The sequence below is a fragment of the Crotalus tigris genome, unplaced genomic scaffold (assembly GCF_016545835.1).
Source record: "Crotalus tigris isolate CLP2741 ecotype Arizona unplaced genomic scaffold, ASM1654583v1 scf7180000017536.10889498, whole genome shotgun sequence".
NCBI lineage: Eukaryota > Metazoa > Chordata > Lepidosauria > Squamata > Viperidae > Crotalus > Crotalus tigris.
This window is the reverse complement of record NW_024096460.1, coordinates 6888861-6909941: the sequence shown is the minus strand read 5'-3', so window position 1 is coordinate 6909941 and position 21081 is coordinate 6888861. Positions and strand designations below refer to the sequence as shown.

Below are 21081 nucleotides of genomic sequence, written 5' to 3'. Positions count from 1 at the left end.
ATTCTTTTCTTTCTCCAGAACTATATGATAAATCAGAGAACAGGCTATAAAGAGTACTTGAAAGGTGACATGTTGGCAGAACTTTTCATCTCAACATTCCATGTAAGATTAGGTTTGGGAAGGAGCTTCATTCATTTGACAAAGAAATTCACAGGGCATTCTAGACTTCACTATTAGCATCATAAAAGCTATTAAGAATGAACAAAACACATTAGAAAGAGATGAGTGGAACAATAACATTTTCACTTCACAGCATGATTCTTGAATGGTACAAATGTTATAAATTCACTAAGGCTTCAGGCTCCCCAATATTATAACCAAATCTTACTTTAGTGATTCTTTAAGAAAGAACTATATATGTGCTATAAAATCCATACATCATCTTCCAGTAGAATGTTTTAAAATATGAAGTACAGATTATTAAGAGAGCCAGTTTGGTGTAGTGGTTAAAGCATCATACAAGAAACCAGGAGACTGTTAGTTCTAGTCCCGCCTTAGGTACAAAGCCAGCAGGAGGATCTTAGGCCACTCGCTTTCTCTCAGTTCTAGGAAGGAAACAATGGCAAACCACTTTGTAAAGCTTTGCCAATAAAATTTTACAGAGTTGCCCAATTAGGAATTGCATATAATTGAACAGAAGGGGAAAAAAAAGACAGAGTGTAAAATGTCTCTTGTAAGTCCTTTGAGACAATTCCAGATAATTTATATTTGAACTAATTTTACATGCTGTGTAATCAACTTTTTTTCTGTAACAGTTCAAAGCAATTGTTTTGAAGTATCTGATTATGGGAAGATAAAGTATAAAGGAAATATATTGCTTTAAAAAAAGATCTGCATTTGGAATTAGCATAAATTATTGTATCAAAAGTATTGTTTTATTTTTGCTTGAACACTTGTTAATATTCAGGAAGAAAGACTGACTGTGGAAATGTCCTTTTCTTTGTTTACAGACATTGTCCAAATGTTATATCTATTGTGTTCTGTATTTGAACTTCCTCTTATTTCCATTTATTTTTGAAAAGAGTAAATTAAATCAAAATTATTTGGTGCAGAAATGTTGTCTAAGATTTCCTTTTAATTTCCCCCCCAGTGGTCTCTTTGCTGGCAACATCACAGAAATGCATTATTTGGAAGATGGTACTAGCACTATTGTCACACGTAATTACACGGTAAGCTTTGTGAATTCCTATGGTTGGAAGTCAATGTATCATATTTCATAAATAAAGGGAAAGAATGGGAACCATGAAAATAAAGTGGGTAGCCTATATTTGGTTTTAGATCTTGACTGCTGTAGTTTATTCACCCTTTTGTTCAACATGCACATCTGTGGAAGGAAATGCTCCAATGGAACCTTGATATAGGGCTTTAAATTGCTATAAGATTTGTGCACTTGTTGCTCTTTGAAAATGTGCCTGTTAGAGGTTTCATACAAGTTGAAAGCATCTACTGTTGCAAATATGCAGCATGAGAGCCAGATTTTGAGATATGGAGGCTCTAAAAAAAAAAAAAGATTATAAAGACTTCCTGGATTTCTTCAGTACAGAAGCTAGAAAGCCCGTTTTTTTTCTTTTTCATTTTCATAGGATTAGACCCTGAAAATATATTATAGATGAGGCTATGGAAGAAGAGTTGATAAAAGGATTCAAGCTTTGCCTGATATTTATTAAAATCTTAAGAAATATCTTCACAAAGCATTCACATCTTTTCAATAAAAATATAAGACTGTAATGACATGTTATTTTTTCTAGCTGTAAATAAGTTTCTTAATTAAAACTGTACAGGGGATAAACTTAATTATTATACAGTATTTGTCTTTTGATTAATTCAAGCTGAACTGACATTACAACATTAAAATTATATATTTGAGAGAGCTGTTGAACTCGGTGCTTTTCATAATAACCATGTAGAATACATGAAGTTACAGAACGACTTTTGTCTTATATTGGGACTGTCGATATAACAATTTTGGAACTGAATATTATAATCAATGGTTTCACTAAAGGTTCTTTCAGAGATTTCCCTGCAGTTTGCTCCAAACAATAAACAACATTCTATGAATGTAACTTGACAAAATGCCTGGCTGAGGAATTCTGGGAGTTGAAGTCCACAAGTCATGAAAGGGTCAGGTTTGAAGACCCCTGAACTATTGTTTCTCAGTATTGTGAGGGGGGAAATACAAACTTCATTTTTCCAACACCTTTTTTTTTCTCAGAATGAACATGCAGCTGGCAAAAGGAAGCTGCCCCAGACATAATTCAAAATAAATTTTGAGCTGCATTCCCCAGCAGTTGGTATTCAGAGCCATAATATATAGTTAATGGGATTAAAAGACTTTCTTCCATGAATTAACACTCAGCTTCTGAGTGAAATTTAAAGTGATATCTGTCACCTTTAATTTCCTTCCTGATTCAGTTTCTGAATATCTATGGGATCTTCTCTCAATAACATCTGCTTGCAGAGAGGACTTACTAGCTACCTCTTCACTTAAGAAAGGCCACACTTGGATTGGAAAGAAAAACTAAAGACATTGATATGGGATGTGCTCTGCAATATACATTAGTTCAACGTTACTTTAACCACTGGTTACCATGGTGGGCATGATGGAACATAAATGTTTTGAAACATATCCTGATATAAGGTTGGGAATAGATGAGGGCTAATAAGCAAAGACTGAATCCTGTCGAGGAGATTTTGTGAGTAGGGGATTTCTGGATTGGGGAATTAGCAGTTTATCTGTTCTAAAATGGGAAAACATTCTCACAGAAAGAGTTTCAGAGTGTTTCTACAGTCAACGTTGTCACATGAGGCTCAAGTATCCTCTTTGCCTGGGAATACATATTGCCAACTTCCGCTGGAAACAAACAGTGCCATTTTTAGGATTGCAGTATTCCAGCTTAAGCACAATAATGGCATGTTTAGATTATACTATACACTCTATGTGAAGCTACTAATGTCCTTGGTTTGGAAGCTAATGCAGTGGCTGAATGGAGTACCTGGCCTTGGCCATTCTACACTTTTACACTAGCTGCCAGTTAGTAACTGAGCCCATTTCAAGATCACATACAGTTCTACAATTGGTTACTGAACCCAGTTCAAGATCACATACAATTCTAAACTTGAGCTAAGAGTATCTATCAGATCACTATAACCATATTAGGCCTGTAATGCCACCAGGAGGAGAGTGTACAGTGGAATGCCCCAGGGCTCTGTTCTGGGCCCAGTGCTTCATCAATGATTTGGATGAGGGGATAGATGGAGAACTCATCAAATTTGCAGACGACACCAAGCTGGCAGGAATAGCCAATACTACAAAAGATAGGCTTAAGATACAGAAGGATCTTGACAGACTTGAACACTGGGCACTATTTAACAAAATGAAATTCAGTGGTGAAAAAAGTAAGATTCTACATTTAGGCAAGAAAAACCAAATGCACAGGTATAGTATAGGAGGTACCTTCCTCAATAATAGTAAATATAAGAGGGATCTCAGAGTCCTAGGGGACAATCACTTAAATATGAGCCAGCAGTGTGCTGCAGCTACCAAAAAAGCCAGCACAGTGCTACGCTGCATTAACAGAGGGATAGAATCAAGATCATGTGAAGTATTAATACCACTTTACAATGCCTTGGTAAGGCCACACGTGGAATATTGCATCCAGTTTTGGTCACCATGATGTAAACAAGATGTTGAGACTCTAGAAAAAGTACAGAGAAGAGCAACAAAGATGATTAGGAGACTGGAGGCTAAAACATACAAGGAACAGTTGCTGGAACTGCATATGTCAAATTTAATGAAGAGAAGGACAAGGGGGGACATGATAAGTGTGTTCCAATATCTCAGCAGTTGCCATAAAGAAGAGGGAATTAAGCTATTCTCCAAAGCACCTGAAGGCAAGACAAGAAACAATGGGTAGAAACTAACCAAAGAGAGAAGCAACCTAGAACTAAGGAGAAATGTTCTGACAGTTAGAACAATTAATCAGTGGAACAACCTGCCTCCTGAAGCTGTGAATGATCCAACACTGGAAGTTTTTAAGAAAAGATTGGACAGCCATTTGTCTGAAATGGTATAGGGTTTCCTGACTGAGCAGGGGGTTGGACTAGATGATCTCCAAGGTCCATCCCATCATTAGCAGCAGCAACAACAACAACAACGATAATAATTAATAATAATAATAATAATAATAATAATAATAATAATATTTTGTTGTGTGTAATGACAGTTCCCGAAAGCTTTTGGGGGATATTAAATATCTCTAAAGTGGCGTGTAAAGTCTGGAATGCTCTGTTTTCTGATAATTGGGCAGCATCTGCTATCCAAGGGTTTCCCAACCTTTATGACTTTAAGATGGGAAGACTTCAATTCCCAGAATTTCCCAGCCAGCCATTTTGAGAAACCCTGTGCTATTCTGTCTTTTAGAGGCTTATTGAATTTTACCTCTTTATCCAGCCTTCCCAAAAATCATGTTGAAAGAGTGGGGCTTTCTTTTTCCTTCCTTGCCTCCCACTCCATGCTTTTAATGTTTTGTTGAACATTATTCTTATTTGTTGTTCCATATTGCTTTATTACACATGATATTTCTGCTGTTACTATAAACACATAAACATAGATACACACAATTTCTTTTATGTGACTTTCTCCCCATTACATTATTTTTTTATTAAGATGATACGAGAACAGATTAGAAAGGCAACTCAGTAAACATTCAAAGCAACCAACTTCATTTTATTCATGTAGATATGCCCTGCATATAGTCTATAACACATATCATTTTTTACATGGCTTCATCTAAAATGAAGTTGTTGGGCTAAGCTAATATTTTCTTTTACATGGTGATCAAATTTGCCAAAAATTTATACTCCTGAACTATTAAAACTCGACTGTGATCTTTTCATGATTACTTTCTCTAACCAAATCAAGGTGGTCTTTAGAAGGCTACTGTCTGAGACTATGTAATTGAAAACCATGCCCTGATACTGAAAGGTTAATTAATGCAGCTTAGATGTGAATGAACCAAGAAATAGAGATTGGTGATATGACTGTTATATGCTGAAATATGAGGGATAGCTTTCTTTGCATTAATAAGATAACCTTTCACAAAGGGGGTGGGGGGAGAGTTTCTTTTTTTAAGATGGCATTCAAAGGAGCTAGAAATGCGGCTTGTGACACAAACATTATTTTATAACCAGATCCATAACCAGGGAGAAGGTATTACATTTCATTAGCAATAGCATTAACCTTGAATTCCAGGCAAATTTTCAACTTAAATATTGACTATGTATCTTCTGTGATGGTTCTTTTGGTAAGCATCTGGATTTCTTAAAAAGAAATACCATAACCTGCAAAGTGAAACAGGAGTGGCCTTCTGAAAATAGAATTCCTTTTCATTCCTCTTCTTAATAACAAGCTGCTTCCAAGTCAGAATAGTATGATAAAATATTCTTCCTTTTTCCTCTCCCTTCTAATTTCTCATGATCAATTTCTTTGTGAAGCTGTAAAATAGGAAATGGTTCTATTACATTGTACAGTAGTATGCTTAATTATGTCTTATAGATCTGCATAATTTAAAATTTATATCTACAGTGAGCACCTAAAGGTGAATGACAATGTAATTTGCTCTGGTGTTTAATTTTACAAACTGTTCCCATCATGGTTTTCCAATAATAATATAATAAAAAAGAGCAGGCGTGTCCGGGATAATTGCTTTAAATACTTGTTTGATCATTGTCTTTTGTTGAATGAGGTAGAGCATAGATATTGCCTTGAGTTTATATAAATCTGGCATTAAATCCTGAAAAATTTCATGCCTTGTTTCGAACTAGGTAGAAAGATGCTTTCAGCGTGATTATTTCCTCAGTCATTGGAATTCAGGACAGATCTTCATAATAATAATAATAATAACAACAACAACAACAACAACAATAATAATAATAGAACAAAACATATCATACATCTGTAATAAGAGTATACATGGAATATTGGAATTGATCCTTTTTTCTCTGTCTCATTAGAATCACTGCTTCTATCATGGCCATGTACAAGAATATTCTGAATCTGCAGTAAGTTTGAGTACATGCTCTGGACTCAGGTAAGACAAAGTATTTGAGATTATGGACGTAAGATATAATCACAAGTGCTGCCAGTCAATTTTAAAGCCTTAGTCTAGATCTTGTAGGACATAGAAGCTCTTTAGTGAAATTGGGATGAAGGTATTACCAGTACTTAGATGGATGCCCACCTTTAAAGACTAGAATATTTCTATAGCACTAGTATCTCGGAATGTCTTGTTCTCTTCCCTCCTGGTACCCTTCTGTGACTTTGGAATAACCACAGAGTTTACTTGATCATCATAAACTTTTGTAGTATACTTTTATCCAGAGCTTTTTTTGTAAAAAAAAAAAGAGAGAGATGCCGGAACTCACATACCTCATACAACCCGCCTTGCCTACTCTACAAGGTTCCATCCAAAAAAGGTGCCGGAACTCCATTCTGGGTGTTCTATGACAAAAAAAAAAAGCCCTGCTTTTATTCTTTCAGAAATTCTGTCCTACTCTTGGTTCTTTCATCTGTTTTGTCCATTAGTTGCATTTCTCTATACCCCTCTAATCTCTTTGAAACTATAAATATTTCCTTTTTTTTAATTCTCTGTTAACAGGAATTCTCTTTTTTCTCTGCATTATTCAAAAGCTTTTGAGAGAAGTTCAAGTATGCTGGTATTGAATTATACATGAGCATCAACTACAATACCAATATAAATTATGAATATTAAGAATGTTGAAATATAAACATGAGCTGAATGGGGCACCAAAGCAACAATATTCATATGTCAAATGTTGTGATGCAAAAACACCATTATGTCATTGACATGATATCATTGTGTGTGTGTTGTTATATTGACGCTATCATGTTTTTCTATGGATGCTATTGTTTGGTTGCTACCATTTAGCACAGGGGTCTTCAAACTTGGCCCTTTTATGACTTGTGGACTTCAACTTCCAGAATTCCTTAGCCAGTGTGCCTGGGCTGAGGAATTCTGGAAGTTGAAGTCCACAAGTCATAAAAGGACCAAGTTTGAAGACCCCTGATTTAGCAGATGCTGGGAACAAACAATCTGAGCACTGACACTAGTCTAAAAAAAATATTATTTGAGTTTATCCCCAAAAGAGAAGCTAGGAATGAACTTTGTATTGCTTAAAGCAGGGCTTTTCAACCAGTGATATGGGTACCACCTGTGGTACATTGGCACCTGGCAGGTGGTATGCGACCATCCTAGAAAAGTGGTAGCGGGGGAGGGGAATGACCTGAACTGGTGGCAGCACTGCACAAGCCTGAGCAAGAGATGGCTGGAGCTGCAGAGCTGTCAGGGCTCAGTGGAAGTGCCAGGATCAGTGCCGCTTTCCAGCTGATCGGCATTTCTTCGGGGCTGTCAGGGTTCAGTGGAAGCACCAGGATCAGTGCCAGGCTCCAGATGGAGCTCTGCACTGATCCTGGTGCTTCTGCTGAGCCCTGAAGAAGCATCAATCAGCTGGAAAGCAGCACTGATCCTGGCGCTTCCGCTAAGTCCAGAAGAAGCGCTGATCAGCTGGATTGTTGCAGCATCTCCAGGGCCTTGTGATTTACGTTCAGATGCTTGGCAACTGATTCATATTTATGACAGTCACAGTGTCCCCGGGTCATGTGAAGTGACCAAAACCTGCTGCAACCACCCAGCAGACGGGGGGAATAAAAACCAAACACCCCCACCCCACCCCATCTGCCAATCCTCAACAGAAATGCTCACAACAGTGAAAACCACGGACAGGAGAAAGAGCGCCTCCAGTGGGCAGGTAGGTGTCTTGCTCAGCTGTGCCTTGGGGGGGGCACTTTTTTCAGTGCCATTGTAACTTTGAACAGTCACTTAGCAAACTGTTGTAAGTTGAGGACTACCTGTATTTTATCACTTTTTTCCTTTTTTGTTTTTTTTTGGTCATCAAGTTTTTGACACCTTGCTAGGCGACTGGTGGTACTCGGATATGGCCATATCCTAAAAGTGGTACAATGTGTGAAAAGGTTGAAAAGCCCTGCTTAAAGTAATCAGCCTATTTCCTGACAAATTCAAATGTCAACACATAGACGTAACTGTTCAATACCATAGTATCTAAAATGTTTACTAATCTAGGGAAACTTGTTTCTTTGAAAAACTGAATAAAATTAAGTAGATTTAATAATGCAGCAAAAAGTCACAAATCTGTTGGGAAATCTTTACATGTTTTTTATATTCTGGACCCAGTTCATAAATCTATTACTTTATATAACCAGCAAATGGGAACACTGGATTCTGCTCACTAAGTCATTCTGAATTTATCATGCTGTAATTTACTGTAAGTTTGCATTGTGGATATCTTTAAAAAAGCAAGGTTGGAATTAAACATAATTGTTCATTTGCTTCAGGATGAATGTTTTTAGTGTCATTGTAATATTGCCAGTGATACATAACCAATTAAGGAGCTAGCTCAATAGATCTAACATTTTCTGAAGCAGATATTTCTAGATTTCTCTTTCAGTTTGTTTTAGTCTTCATCCCAAAAAGCAACATTTGGTGATTGGTATGCTGTACCTATTCTGCTCTCTATCGTGTCTATTTGAATCCAAATCAGGACAGCTGAGATATCTATGTGAGATATGTCAAACAGAATCATCTGTTGTTTTAACTTAATAAACCTAATTCACAGCTTGGTAGCACCATTTGATCATAATCTTTAGTCTTATAGTATTAGAATCAGAGCTAGTTAATAAAAACTAGCACGGAATGCAATTCATTTTCTAGTACTTAACAACTTATTGCATGGTCTTTCTTACTATAATTTAGGCTAAGAAGGAATTTTTATTTTGTTTTCTTACATTCAGTAGTACTCATAACACTATGTGTCATTATAATTGGAATTTCTTTTGATGTTGACATGTAGTTTAATATTAGCAAACTTGAACTTCTCAAACACATTTCAGTAATATGGGGGAGAAAATACATCTTGCTATAAACAAAGAACAAAAGGAAGAGATATTTACAGAGGCTTCAAAGACTCTAGTGATAATGCAGAAAAATAAGAAATGTTGCTGTGGGCCACAAAGTTAATTATAAATTAATTATAAAAGTGTTTGTGCCATTAAAAATAAGGATGCAGATCTTTACAAAAAGAAAATTAGTCTTTAGTGTCATCTGAATGGGTTACCTTTGTAGTACTTGAGGATTATGTTTTTACATTCAAATACAATATGGTTTTAAATATCAATTAGAGAGAATCCTGTCTGACTTCAAATATTCAATATCTATTTTGGAAATATGAGTGTGATAAATAAAGCCAACTAAGGGCACTAATCATGATACCTATAAATTACATCGAGTCATGAAGAAATAACACTCCTTACACTAGCTGTTGAAACACAAAGCAGGAAGAATATAATGCTAGGCAGAATTTGTGGGCCACTGTGAGGATACTATATGCTGAACTGAATGGGTCCTTGGCTTCATTCAGCACAGTTCTTATGTTGTTATGCTAGATGCTGTGAAGGATTTCTGTAGAAACACATAGTGAAGAAACAAACATGTAAGAGCAAGATTGAGGAGGAAATGTTTTTTTAATGCCATTGTAATTCTAACATCCATATAAATGGCAGCTTAATTAATATGTATTCTGATGGCCTTAAATTCATTTCCATTAACTAATTAGAAAGTCTTGCATAATAGGAATGTTACATATTTAAAAATGAGGGGATAATCACTATATGGTTGAGTTGTCTTGTTGAGGAAGTAAAGGTTAGTAAAGTAATTGGCTATATAAATCTACAGCAGGTTACTTGTCCTCTGTCGCTGTGTGAAACAAAGAAATAAATTGTATGTCTCAGCTGGTAACCTAAAGATCCCTTTTATTTGATTACAGCTTGCCTGAGCCTATATGACATTTCATTGACATTTTCTAAATTAAGGAGTTCATGGGTGTCTTTGTGGTGGGCAAAGGGGGAAAGACAAATCACAAAAGGTGAATAACGATGATATTGCACAAATTTACATACATATTTCAGACAGCGAGATGGAAGTACATAATGGTGGCATTTGTATGATGTCATCATACAAACACTGTCATTTGGGAGTTATTTCACCTTATTGTGGACACTTTTAATTTTTCCAGACTGCAGATTTTTTTTCTAATTTTTCTTTTTCCTTGATCTTGTGCACATAAGCCTTCCTCAACTGGAAGTTGAAATCCAGCATAGCAGGAGGACTTCATGTTGAGAAAGATTCTCAATTACCATTTCATTTTGTGTAGTTTCCTATTCTTAGGTTGTAAAAACAATTTTAAATCACAACACACTACCTTTTGAAAGCTTATTAAATTAAGGAAAGTATGTTCAAGTTCAAATTCACAATTGCAGTTATTCATTTAATGTGAACACGTACATCACCCCATGATGATGATATAATAATAATAATGATGATGATGATGATGATAATGATAATAATAATTAAAAAGTTGGAAGGGACCTTTGAGGTCATCTAGTCCAACCTCCCCCTCAGGCAGGAAATTGTATATCATTTCAGACAAATGGCTGTCCAGTCTCTCGTTGGTTAGTTTCCAACCATTGCTTCTTGTCCTGCCCTTTAGCTGCTTTGGAGAATAGCTTGACTCCCTCTTCTTTGTGACAGCCCTGAGATATTGAAACACTGCTATCATGACACCCCTCATCCTTCTCTTCATTAGACTAGACATACCCAATTCCAGCAACCGTTCCTTATATGTTTTAGCCTCCAGTCCCCTAATCATCTTTGTTGCTCTTCTCTGTACTCTTTCTAGAATCTCAACATCTTTTTTATATCGTGGTGACCAAAACTAAATACAGTATTCCAAATGTGGCCTTACCAAGGCATTGTAAAGTGGTATTAATACTTCACGTGATCTTGATTCTATCCCTCTGTTAATGCAGCCTAGAACTGTGTTGGCTTTTTTGGCAGCTGCAGTACATTGCTGGCTCATATTTAAGTGATTGACCACTAGGACTTCAAGATCCCTCTCACAGTTGCTACTATTGAGCAAGGTACCATCTATACTGTACCAGTGCATTTGGGGGGGTTTTGCCTAAATGTAGAACCTTACTTTTTTCACCATTGAATTTCATTTTGTTAGATAGTGCCCAAGTTTGTCAAGATCCTTCTGTATCTTAAGCCTATCTTCTGGAGTGTTGGCTATTCCTGCCAGCTTGGTGTCATCTGCAAATTTGATGAGTTCCCCTTCTATCCCCTCATCCAAATCATTGATGAAGATATTGAAGAGCACTGGGTCCAGAACAGAGCCCTGGGGCACCCCACTACACACTTCTCTCCATGTAGATGCAGTTCCATTGAGGACCACACGCTGAGTACGGCCGGTCAGCCAGCTACAAATCCATCTGGTGGTGATGCTGTTTAACCCACATTTTTCTATCTTATCAAGTAGTAGGTTGTGGTCTAGTTTATCAATTGCCTTACTGAGGTCCAAGTAAATTATATCCACAGCATTCCTCTGGTCCACTAATTTGTCACCTGGTCAAAGAATGCAATAAGATTTGTCTGGCATGATCTGTTTTTGACAAACCCATGTTGGCTTTTGGTAATGACTTTGTTTGTCTCTAAGTGTTCGCTGATTCATTGCTTGATTATCTTTTCCAAGATCTTCCCAGGTATTGAAGTCAGGCTGATAGGTTTGTAGTTTCCTGTATCCATTTTTTTTTCCTTTTTTGAAGATGGGAACTACTTCAGCTCTTTTCTAGTCCTCTGGTAGTTCCCCAGAGCTCCAGGATCTTTGAAAGATATAGTTAAGTGATTCTGAGATCACATCTGCCAGTTCCTTTAGAACCTTGGGGTGTAGTCCATCTGGTCCTGGTGATCTGAACTCTGGTGATCTGAACTCATCTAGAGTGGACAGGTGCTCACTTACCATTTTCTTGCCTATCTTAACTTGTGTTTCTAATCTGTTTTTTACGGTACTGTTTTTTTTTCCTTTTGTGTAAATACGGATGCAAAAAATGAGTTGAGTAGTTCTGCTTTCTCCCTGTTGCTTGTCACCTTTTTGCCACTTTCTCTCACTAATGGACCAATCCTTAACTTTTTTCTTGTTTTTTACATGTTGAAAGAAGCTTTTTTTGTTGTTATTTTTGACTTTTGTTGCAAGCATTAGTTCATTTTAAGCCTTAGCTTTCCTCACTTCATCTTTGCGGGCTCTGGCTAGTTGTTGATGTTCTGCCTTAGTTATGTGCCCCTCTTTCCACTTTTTATACTTGCCCTTTTGTCTTTCAATTTATCAGAGAGTTCTTTATGCAGCCATGCTGATTTATTTTGAGAGCTGTTATTTTTTTTTCTTCATTGGTATTGTGCTAGACTTGGCTTTTGTAATCTCACTTTCAATATTTTCCAAGCTTCTTGAGTTGTTTTCCCCTTGAGGATTCTCATCCATGGAATCCTTTCCAAGCTCTCTCTAAGTTTGTTGAAATTAGCTCTCTTAAAGTCCAAGACTCTAGTTTGATTGTGTTCTATTGCTTGTGCTTGCATAATGTTGAATTCCAATATTGCATGGTCACTCCCCCCCAAGATTCCTGTGGTTTCAACACCTTCTATCATTTCAACTTTGTTAATGAGAATTAAGTCCAATATGGCTTATCCCCTAGTTCCGTTCTCTACTTTTTGGGAAACAAAGTTGTCTGCTAGGTTTGTCAGGAATCTGTTTGATCTTCCACTTGGTACAGAGTTTGTCTCCCAGCTGATGTCAGGATAATTAAAGTCCCCCATTACTATTGTGATGTGCTTCCTACATACCTTAGTTAACTGGCTAGCAAAAAGTTCATCTATTACCTCTGTCTGGTTGGGTGGCCTATAGTATACATCTATGGCAATGTCATTTCCCCCCCCCCTTTTATATTGACCCAAATGCGTTCAAGACAGTTTTCATCATTGTTGCGCTCTATTTCTGTATAGATGTAGTTATTTCTTATATAGAGAGCAACTCCACCTCCTCTGTTCTTTCTTTTAAATAATTTAAATCCCTCTAGCTGTGTGTTCCATTTGTGGATTTCATCCCAGCAAGTTTCCGTAATGGCAACAATATCATATCTGCCCTCATTTACCTGAAATTTTTTATTTTTATTTATTCTTTTTTCACTGTACAACAAAAAAAAAAAACATTTTTTCCTTTAACAGAACTGTATTATACCTGAATTTCTAATTCACCCTGTTTGTTGCTCATGCTCTGTGCGTTGGTGTATAGACATTTGAGTCCTTTATGACTAATCCTGTATTTACTGTCTACATAACCTGTGTGGTGCCTGAGTTCCCCTATTTTCTTACCACCTGCTTTGTGTAGCACTCGCTATTAAAAGCTTCATTTTGCTTGACAGCAAGGTTGATATTCTTGTCCTCACACACATCTATGTTACATGAACTGATAACCCAATAATTTTTAGATTGCCGGGGACAGGAATGTTCTGTGTCAATTAACACACTGTCCCTGTTGTTCAGTTTATTGCCAAGGAACTCAGTGTTGTGATTCTATGCCAGCCTGTGATCCTGGTAGTTGAGTCTGGGGAATCAGAGGAGGAAGAGGGGCCTGGGGAGCCATCAGAGTCGGAGGGAGGCTCTGATGAGCTGCAGGACTTACAGACTGATGAGGAGGCTGGTCCTTCCACTTGTGATCGAGCTGAGAGACAGCTGTGCTGGAAAGCTGAGTCGGACTTGGAGGAAGCACAGCTGGAAGATGTCAAAGACGCTCATAAACTGAGGCAGGTAGATAGAGGGAGGCAATGGGGCAACTCCAGGGGAAGAGGAGAAAGCAGTGAGAAGCCACCCCTTGGGGGCTGCGTAACAAAAAGGGAATGTGTGGGCAGGGCTGGTTGCTGGAGGCAACCATTTGCAAAGAACTTCAGAGTCAAGAGATCATGGTCTGTTTATTTTGTCTTTGAGTTATTTCCTGTTTGACTCATGCTCCGTTTTTGCTTTTGGACAAGGCCTCCATTGGAAAAGTGTTCTGTTGCTTTGGTTTTCTGGGACAATTATCAGGTCTGTAACTCAACTAAAAAGGGTTTACTGTTTACTGTTAAAAGAGGGGTTGTCTTTGTGAAGTAACAAGGACATATGTAGGCTGAGACAGAACACTCAGTCCCTTTCTTTGATGGATGCAAACCATCTCTTTTCTACACTTTTTCATTGGAGACATGTGACTAATATAACCAAAGCCTTCACCTTTACAACACTCCTTTAGCCACATATTGATTTCTACTATATGCGGCCTTTTCCATTTTGCTCCTTATACACTGATAAAACCTCTGAAAAAGTAAGCCTACAGCCTATCCTGCTAAGTTCCTGCCCTAAGCACAGAGAATATATCTTTTGGGGACAGATCGTTAGTGCCAAGATGCACAATAGCATCCACTTCACTCTCCTTGCTGGCATTCTTGACTATATTAAAAATACGCTTCTTGTCCCTGCCGGCAGTAGCACCTGGAAGACACCTGACCTCTTTCAAAACCTCTGTATTCTTTCCTAAATGTACATCTCTTATAATTGAATCATCATCTCTTTTTGGATGCCTTGCTCTTCTTGCATGACTGGTGTATAATACGTGATTCACACTTTCCCTTGTCCAAAACAAGTTCTTCATCTCGGACCACGATCCCCTGCTTATTTGAGGTATCATCATCCCAACTACCTTGACCTGTCTCCTTAGTGTCCCCAATAAGGTCAGCAAAGGCACTGTATCTGTTATGCAAGAACACAGCGAAAGCCTTGTGTTTATGGTTCACAGCTCTCACCCTGCGAGATATATACTGAGAATTTCTTTTAGTAGGATAATTCATATAATACTGTATATTAATGCAGAGTCTGGCAATGTTGCATCCACAGATACAATATCTTTCTTAGTTCTTAGTTCAAAATCACAGCACCCCTCACAAGATTTCACTGTTCTCTCCTGATCTTTGAAAATTATATTTAAAAAATGCAGTACCTCAAGACTTTGGACAAGAATGCTGGAATGATGTATTTTTTGGCATAATGATATATTTGATAAGATATGGTTCGGTGTGGTATGTTATAATATATTTTACATCATCCAGAGCATTAAAATAAACAAAAGAAGCTGTAAAAGATCATGAAATGTGGAGAGAGCTGGTCCATAGAATTGCTGGGAATCAGAAACGATTAAGTGGATAGTATCATTATCAAAATATTTTGGTTCCCTCCACCATGCATAATTATTTGATGATACTTGAAAAATGTCCATGTTCTGTTTTAAAGCCTTCAGACAGCAATATGTACTACAGTAAGCTTGAAAGAGCAGGAGAGCATTTATTCTATAACCATTTTATCTGCAGTGTTATTTGAAAAATCCAGTTAAATGTTATTGAAGCTAAGCTCCTCTCTTTTCTTTGTTCTACATTTTTTTATATATTGTCCATACATGGAAAAAAAACTGTACATAAATCTTTTGTTGATACCAAGATTATAGTACCATGATTCCTAACTGCAAGACTTTTAATCTTATTAGTGCTATCACTCACATTTTAACTCCAGTTGAAATTCCTGGATAGCGGACATAAAAGCCCTGCTGGATAAATAGGATTTGCAGTATGAAAGATTTAGTGTGCATAACTAGTGTCTCTTGATGACATGATGAATATGCACATCCTTTTCTTTGGATGCTAAATAGATTTCAGGATGCTAATGTGTCTACTCTATATTTATGAAAATAAAATGAATTCATTATAACAGGAGAGGCATTTAAAATGAGAATACAGCCATGATGGTATTTTCTAACCAAGGCTATTAAGCAGTTGCCTTAATTGTTTTGCCTTTGCACACTGAAACAAAACCTTATAAAGCATGTAGGAATAATGTCAAGGATGATCAGACTTTCAGATATGAGTCTGCTTAAATATATACCAGAATAACAGCAGCAGCAATGGCTCAAATTAACCTATTTTTGGATTCAATAAAATGACAGAATGATTGAGTCAGAAAGAGCTTCTCTTTTGAAAGAAGATTTCCTGCCACTTATTCTTTATTATTAAAGGCTAGTTGAGCGCTAACCCTAACTATGTTGGAAATTATTTTTTCAGTCCTACCCTACCTCGGTTACAGAGTCACTGAGTGATGCTCATATTGGCAGTATAATAAATAGTTTAATTGTTTAATTGGTAATATCTACCAACAGATATGAGTTATTCTTTCCTATAGATGGGGTGAACAGGACAGGACAGGATAGGATAGTATATAAGGTTATCTTATCTCTTATCTTTTACTTATTTCTCTTCTATTCAGCAAATCTATCATATACTCCTGAAAACTGGGAAGAACTTCCAGGAAGCATTGACTACACGTTCATATCCCCATTGGCAGAATTGATCATTAATTAATTATTTATTCTGATAGTGATACTTACCAATTACTTGAATTACTTGATCTTAGCATCCTAACAAATAAACAGGGTCCAAAAAGGCTTGATAAAAGGCTTGACAAAACAGGGCTAAGCAAGTGTGCATCCTGACCCCCTATGTCAGAGGTCCCCAACCTTTTGGGCACCAGGGACTGGTTCTGTGGAGAAAGGTTTTTCTGTGGACCTGGAGAGTGCGTGGTTTTGTGTGCTGCCTGCATCCCACGGATGGGGCTTTTTTTGTTTGTGCAGACCAGTTGCTGGCATGCCGCAGCCCAGTACTGGTCCACAAACCAGGGGTTGGGGACCCCTGCACTATGTATTCAGGCTCTTTCCATATGTGAATTTTGCACACTGTTCACTCAACTAGAGATTAATTTCCATATACTCTCGTGCTGATGATATAGCTATTCTCTTCCCCAGATAAATTGGATTCTGCTGCAACTTTCTGCTGAAAGTTGAAAATTATGATTATGATTAATTTACTTATTTAAATTTAGTGGTTATCCAACTCTAGTGGACTGAATATGCAAAACCAAAGTTGTGGCTTTTCACCAAGTGATGCTACCAACACAGGTGGAAAATCAATAGCCATTCCATTAAGTAAGTAAAGGACTAAATTTACAAAAGTAAATTTAGGCATCTATTTCTAGTCATCCACTTCCTGGATACAGCAAGAACAAGAGGTCACAGCCCAATTCCAGAAAGCTACCAGTGCAGTCATCAGATTAGCCAGCTGCAAAAAAGAACATATTGTTCCCAGCATCCATTAAAGTTTTCAGTGCTAAAATGCTGCGCCTATTGTTGTTCAGTGTCCAGTTTAGTGCATACTCTGATGGTTCACGTTTTGACATCTAATCAATCATCAAAACTTTACTGCAAGCTTCCCACTCCAGTGCAAATGTGCTTCTTTGGAAGAAACTGTGTTGCCCTCTATAGCAACTCAAAAGGAGATCGCTTAACTGAGATTTTGACAAAGACAGAATCTTTAGGTGAAACGCTGGCCCAGCTTATTTTGGAAGATAAGTTTACTTCCACACAGAAGATCATTGCCAACGATTTGTTCTTCTGTGACTTTTCTGTCCCATTCTTAGTAGTATTCAGAACAGACAAAACCAGGCAAATAATTAAACAGACAGTCTTTGACCTGGATAAATAGAATGACAGATCTGTGGGATCATCTTTCTCCCATTGTTTCTACTCTAACCATCAGATCTTGCACAGAGGCATATTCTGAGTTCCCTCTGTTAAACAACCTGATCTTGTTGGATCTAGGAGCTGTGCTGGCTGTGTGGCAGTGCTTGCTTTGTGGAAAAGCATCCTCTGGAGATCTAAATCCTGACCTTATTGGCCTTTAGTAAGGTTCTGAAGTCCTGTTTCCCAGGTGTTCAAATGAAACAGGCTGGCCCTATTATTGTTGTTGATGATATGACTTTATGGTTGTCATTTATTTGGGACACCATGGATTATTGTTTTAATTGTTGGATTTTATTTATTTATTTATTGTATTAAGCTCAGATACACTGTTGGGATATGGTTGGCCATATAAGCAAATATTTATATAAATAAACGAAAACCCATATTATTGTCTCAATGACTGTTCCATAATTCTCTCATACTCCTCAATTATCTCTATAGAATTACTTCCACCTCGCATAGAAGAGCACTTGCTTTAGGGAGGCTCAATGTCCAACAGAGAGGAAATACAATAACATCCCTTGTGCAGAACATTTCTTCATATTTTCTACTTCTGCAGTTGAAACCATACGCTGCCCTTTCTACCATGCTTGGTGTGCAGAGCTTATAATGCAACTCCTTACTCATTCAGGAAGGAAGCAAGTTTTGTTTGATTGCAACTGCTATTAGAAGGCTCTAGATTTGAGTTTTATGCTAATTAAGGACACTGAATGTCCATGTCAGTCTGTCTATATATCCATCTGCATATCTGTCTTTTTTTTTCTGTACTGAATTCTATTTAAGTCTATTACTTTATTTTATTTATTTTTATTTATTAAATTTATTGGCTTCCCATGCTGTTTTGAAGTGACTCTGGGCTTACAACATTAAAATTCTTAGTAGTATTCAGAACAGACAAAGCCAGGCAAACAATTAAACCAATAGTCTTTGACCTGGAGAAATAGTTATGGATAAATAGAAAAAATAAAGAATAAATAGAAATTATTATAGAGTTTAAGAGTGCTATTGCTAATCTCCTTATGTAGCCTGGGTTTTTTTTGTATGTGTGGTTATTATGTACTCGTTGTAAATTAATGAAGTAGTAGTAGCAAAGATGGAAATGACCCTATCTTCAAAAGTTGAGAAAAAGGAAACTACCAGCAAATCAGGCAGGCATTGGTAACTGGAAAAAATCTAAAACAGCTCATCAAGCAATTGATCTATAAACATCTGGAAAGTAATGTTTTCCCAGCAGCTTGCTGCTCCTGGATTGTTTCCTAAACTTGAAGTTTCTGATTCTACCCAGCATAGTTGTTCTGATCAGACTTACCATAATTCCCTTAGCAGGTTACTCCTAAACTGCTCTGCCTGGAGTAGCTGTTTCTCAATGTAACTATGCCTTTCCATCTTCTATGCTTTTATATTCAAGGTTCCTAGTAAAGGATATGGGGGTCTGTTACAGGCTCAGCATAGGGCCTGAAAGCATCATACTTTACTTGTAAATAGTGCTCTATGGTTCTCCTCATCCAGAAAATACTATTGAGACAGAATTTGGCATGGTGTTAACTCTACAGTGCTGTGAGAAACTCAATGATTATCAAACTATTTTAGAATCTACGTTATTCTTCAAAATAGATTTTTTCTTTGGCTCAACTTTTTTTTCCACGCTATCCCAAATGGAAATTTCTACTAAGTTTTTAATATTCTGGCTTGTTTTGTAGGATACTGAACCACTTAGGTTGTTTCTTCTTTGCAGTGCTTTTTAAAAATATAGAAGCCTTATTGAAGCCTTATAAAAATAATAATTAAATTTACCAACAGATATTTTGCTGTGCAATGAATTACAGAATTTCCACAGAAGACCTTCAGTTGTGCTGAAGATATTTCTGTTAAATCATACATAGTAACCATAACTTAATTAATTATGATTTTCCTTTGGTGTCGGAGGGTTTGGATTATTAGATAAACTTCAACAATGAAAAATGAAAAGGTCTTCTCATTCTGATCTGCAACTATTTCCTGTTATGGAATATTCCCATGTTGGTTGCTGTCATGTCTTGCTGGAGCTTAAAATAGTCATGGTCCAGAGTACCATTTAGTGTCATTATTTTTCCCAATCTACTTTTATTAAGCTTTCTTTGCCTTCATTACCTTGAACTTGTTTTTCTGTACCTTCCTGGGACTATATCATTGTAGTCTTTATACTAGTTAGCCTAGGGGCTAACATAATAAATTTTGCTATTTTATCAAACGTTTCAGTAGGATATGGTGGGACTGGAACATCCTTAAATAGGAATTGGCTGAAGGTACCTTCCATTTAAGTGAGATTATTGTGGTAGAAATACTGATAGCAAATTATTCAAGATATCTAATCTAGAAATAATTCTGCTTCACCTTTCACAGAGACAACTTTAGAATGATTTATTGGAGCTACTTCCTCCCATCTATCTTATAAAACTGTTCCATATAATTCAAACGTTTGTTTACCTTGGAGATGCTCGGGAAAGGATTAGTTTCTATACCTTTTTTAATTACTGCTAAAATCTCTGCTGTAAGCTTGGTTGTTATTTATACAAGTATCTTTTATAATATTGTACAAAACAAAACTAGTTGACTGCCCATGAAAACCTGAGGCAGCATCATATGAATGTGAGATACTGGGTTTTAGATTTAATTGATTTTTTATTAATTAACATTCAAGATATTATGGACTCTTACAGCCTTCTTTGTAAGATAGTCAAGTTATTTTTTCCAAATCAGCTTGATAAACTTGGCCTCAGAGAAGCTGGCTTATTGCAGGCCTTTCTATATGCTAACTTTTTTTCATTGGGGGCTTTGCTGTTTTTTTGTGGGTTTTTTGTGGATTTTTCTCAATGTTGATATCAAAAATTTAGATTTGTTTGGCACAGGTAGCAGTTAGCAGCCTTATTTCCACGTATGTTGTCTTTCAATGATAATAAACTCTCAATTATTATAATCAGTTAATGCGAGGCTGTTTGTCTGCACATATTGTGGTGCACTTCCTAGTGTTGTTTATCTGTTTGCTTCCCATAATTTCAGATTCAAGAATTATTTAAAGTTATCTGTGGAAGTATCTTCCTCCTTGATTCTTGCAAAATAAAAGAAAATTAAACTAGAATGAGATACAGGTAGTCCTTGACTTACAACTGGTCACTCAGCCACCATTTGAGGAGGGTACTTACGATCCAGATTCAAATTTTCAACGACTACACCCCCTGATCACATGACTGCATAATCAGCATTGTAGTTTCTATTTTTGGCAAAATCAGTCCTTTGGTTCACTTAATAACCATGGTGTTCACCTAACAACCACCAAAAAAAAAGGCGGTCATGAAATCCAGTTGACGACATGGGTAACCCAATTTACAACAATCACAATTTAAAGCCATGATGGACAGACTCCATTACAGTCACAAGTCGAGGATTACCTCTAGATACAGTATATTAAAATGT

At 36.9% G+C, this 21081-nt stretch overlaps 1 protein-coding gene across 7 annotated transcripts in view; it reads left to right on the top strand.

Moving 5' to 3' along the window:
- The window catches only part of ADAM12 (ADAM metallopeptidase domain 12), a 281938-nt gene that overhangs the window by 144694 nt on the left and 116163 nt on the right, over window positions 1-21081 (top strand). For all 7 annotated transcript variants that reach the window (XR_005556825.1, XM_039344430.1, XM_039344344.1 and 4 more), the window contains exons 4-5: window positions 1091-1169; window positions 6013-6089. Coding sequence is in view for 6 of the 7 variants with exons in the window: in XM_039344430.1 (XP_039200364.1) it covers window positions 1091-1169; window positions 6013-6089 (156 nt within the window). In the remaining variant the exon portion in view is untranslated. The remainder of the gene's footprint in view (window positions 1-1090; window positions 1170-6012; window positions 6090-21081) is intronic.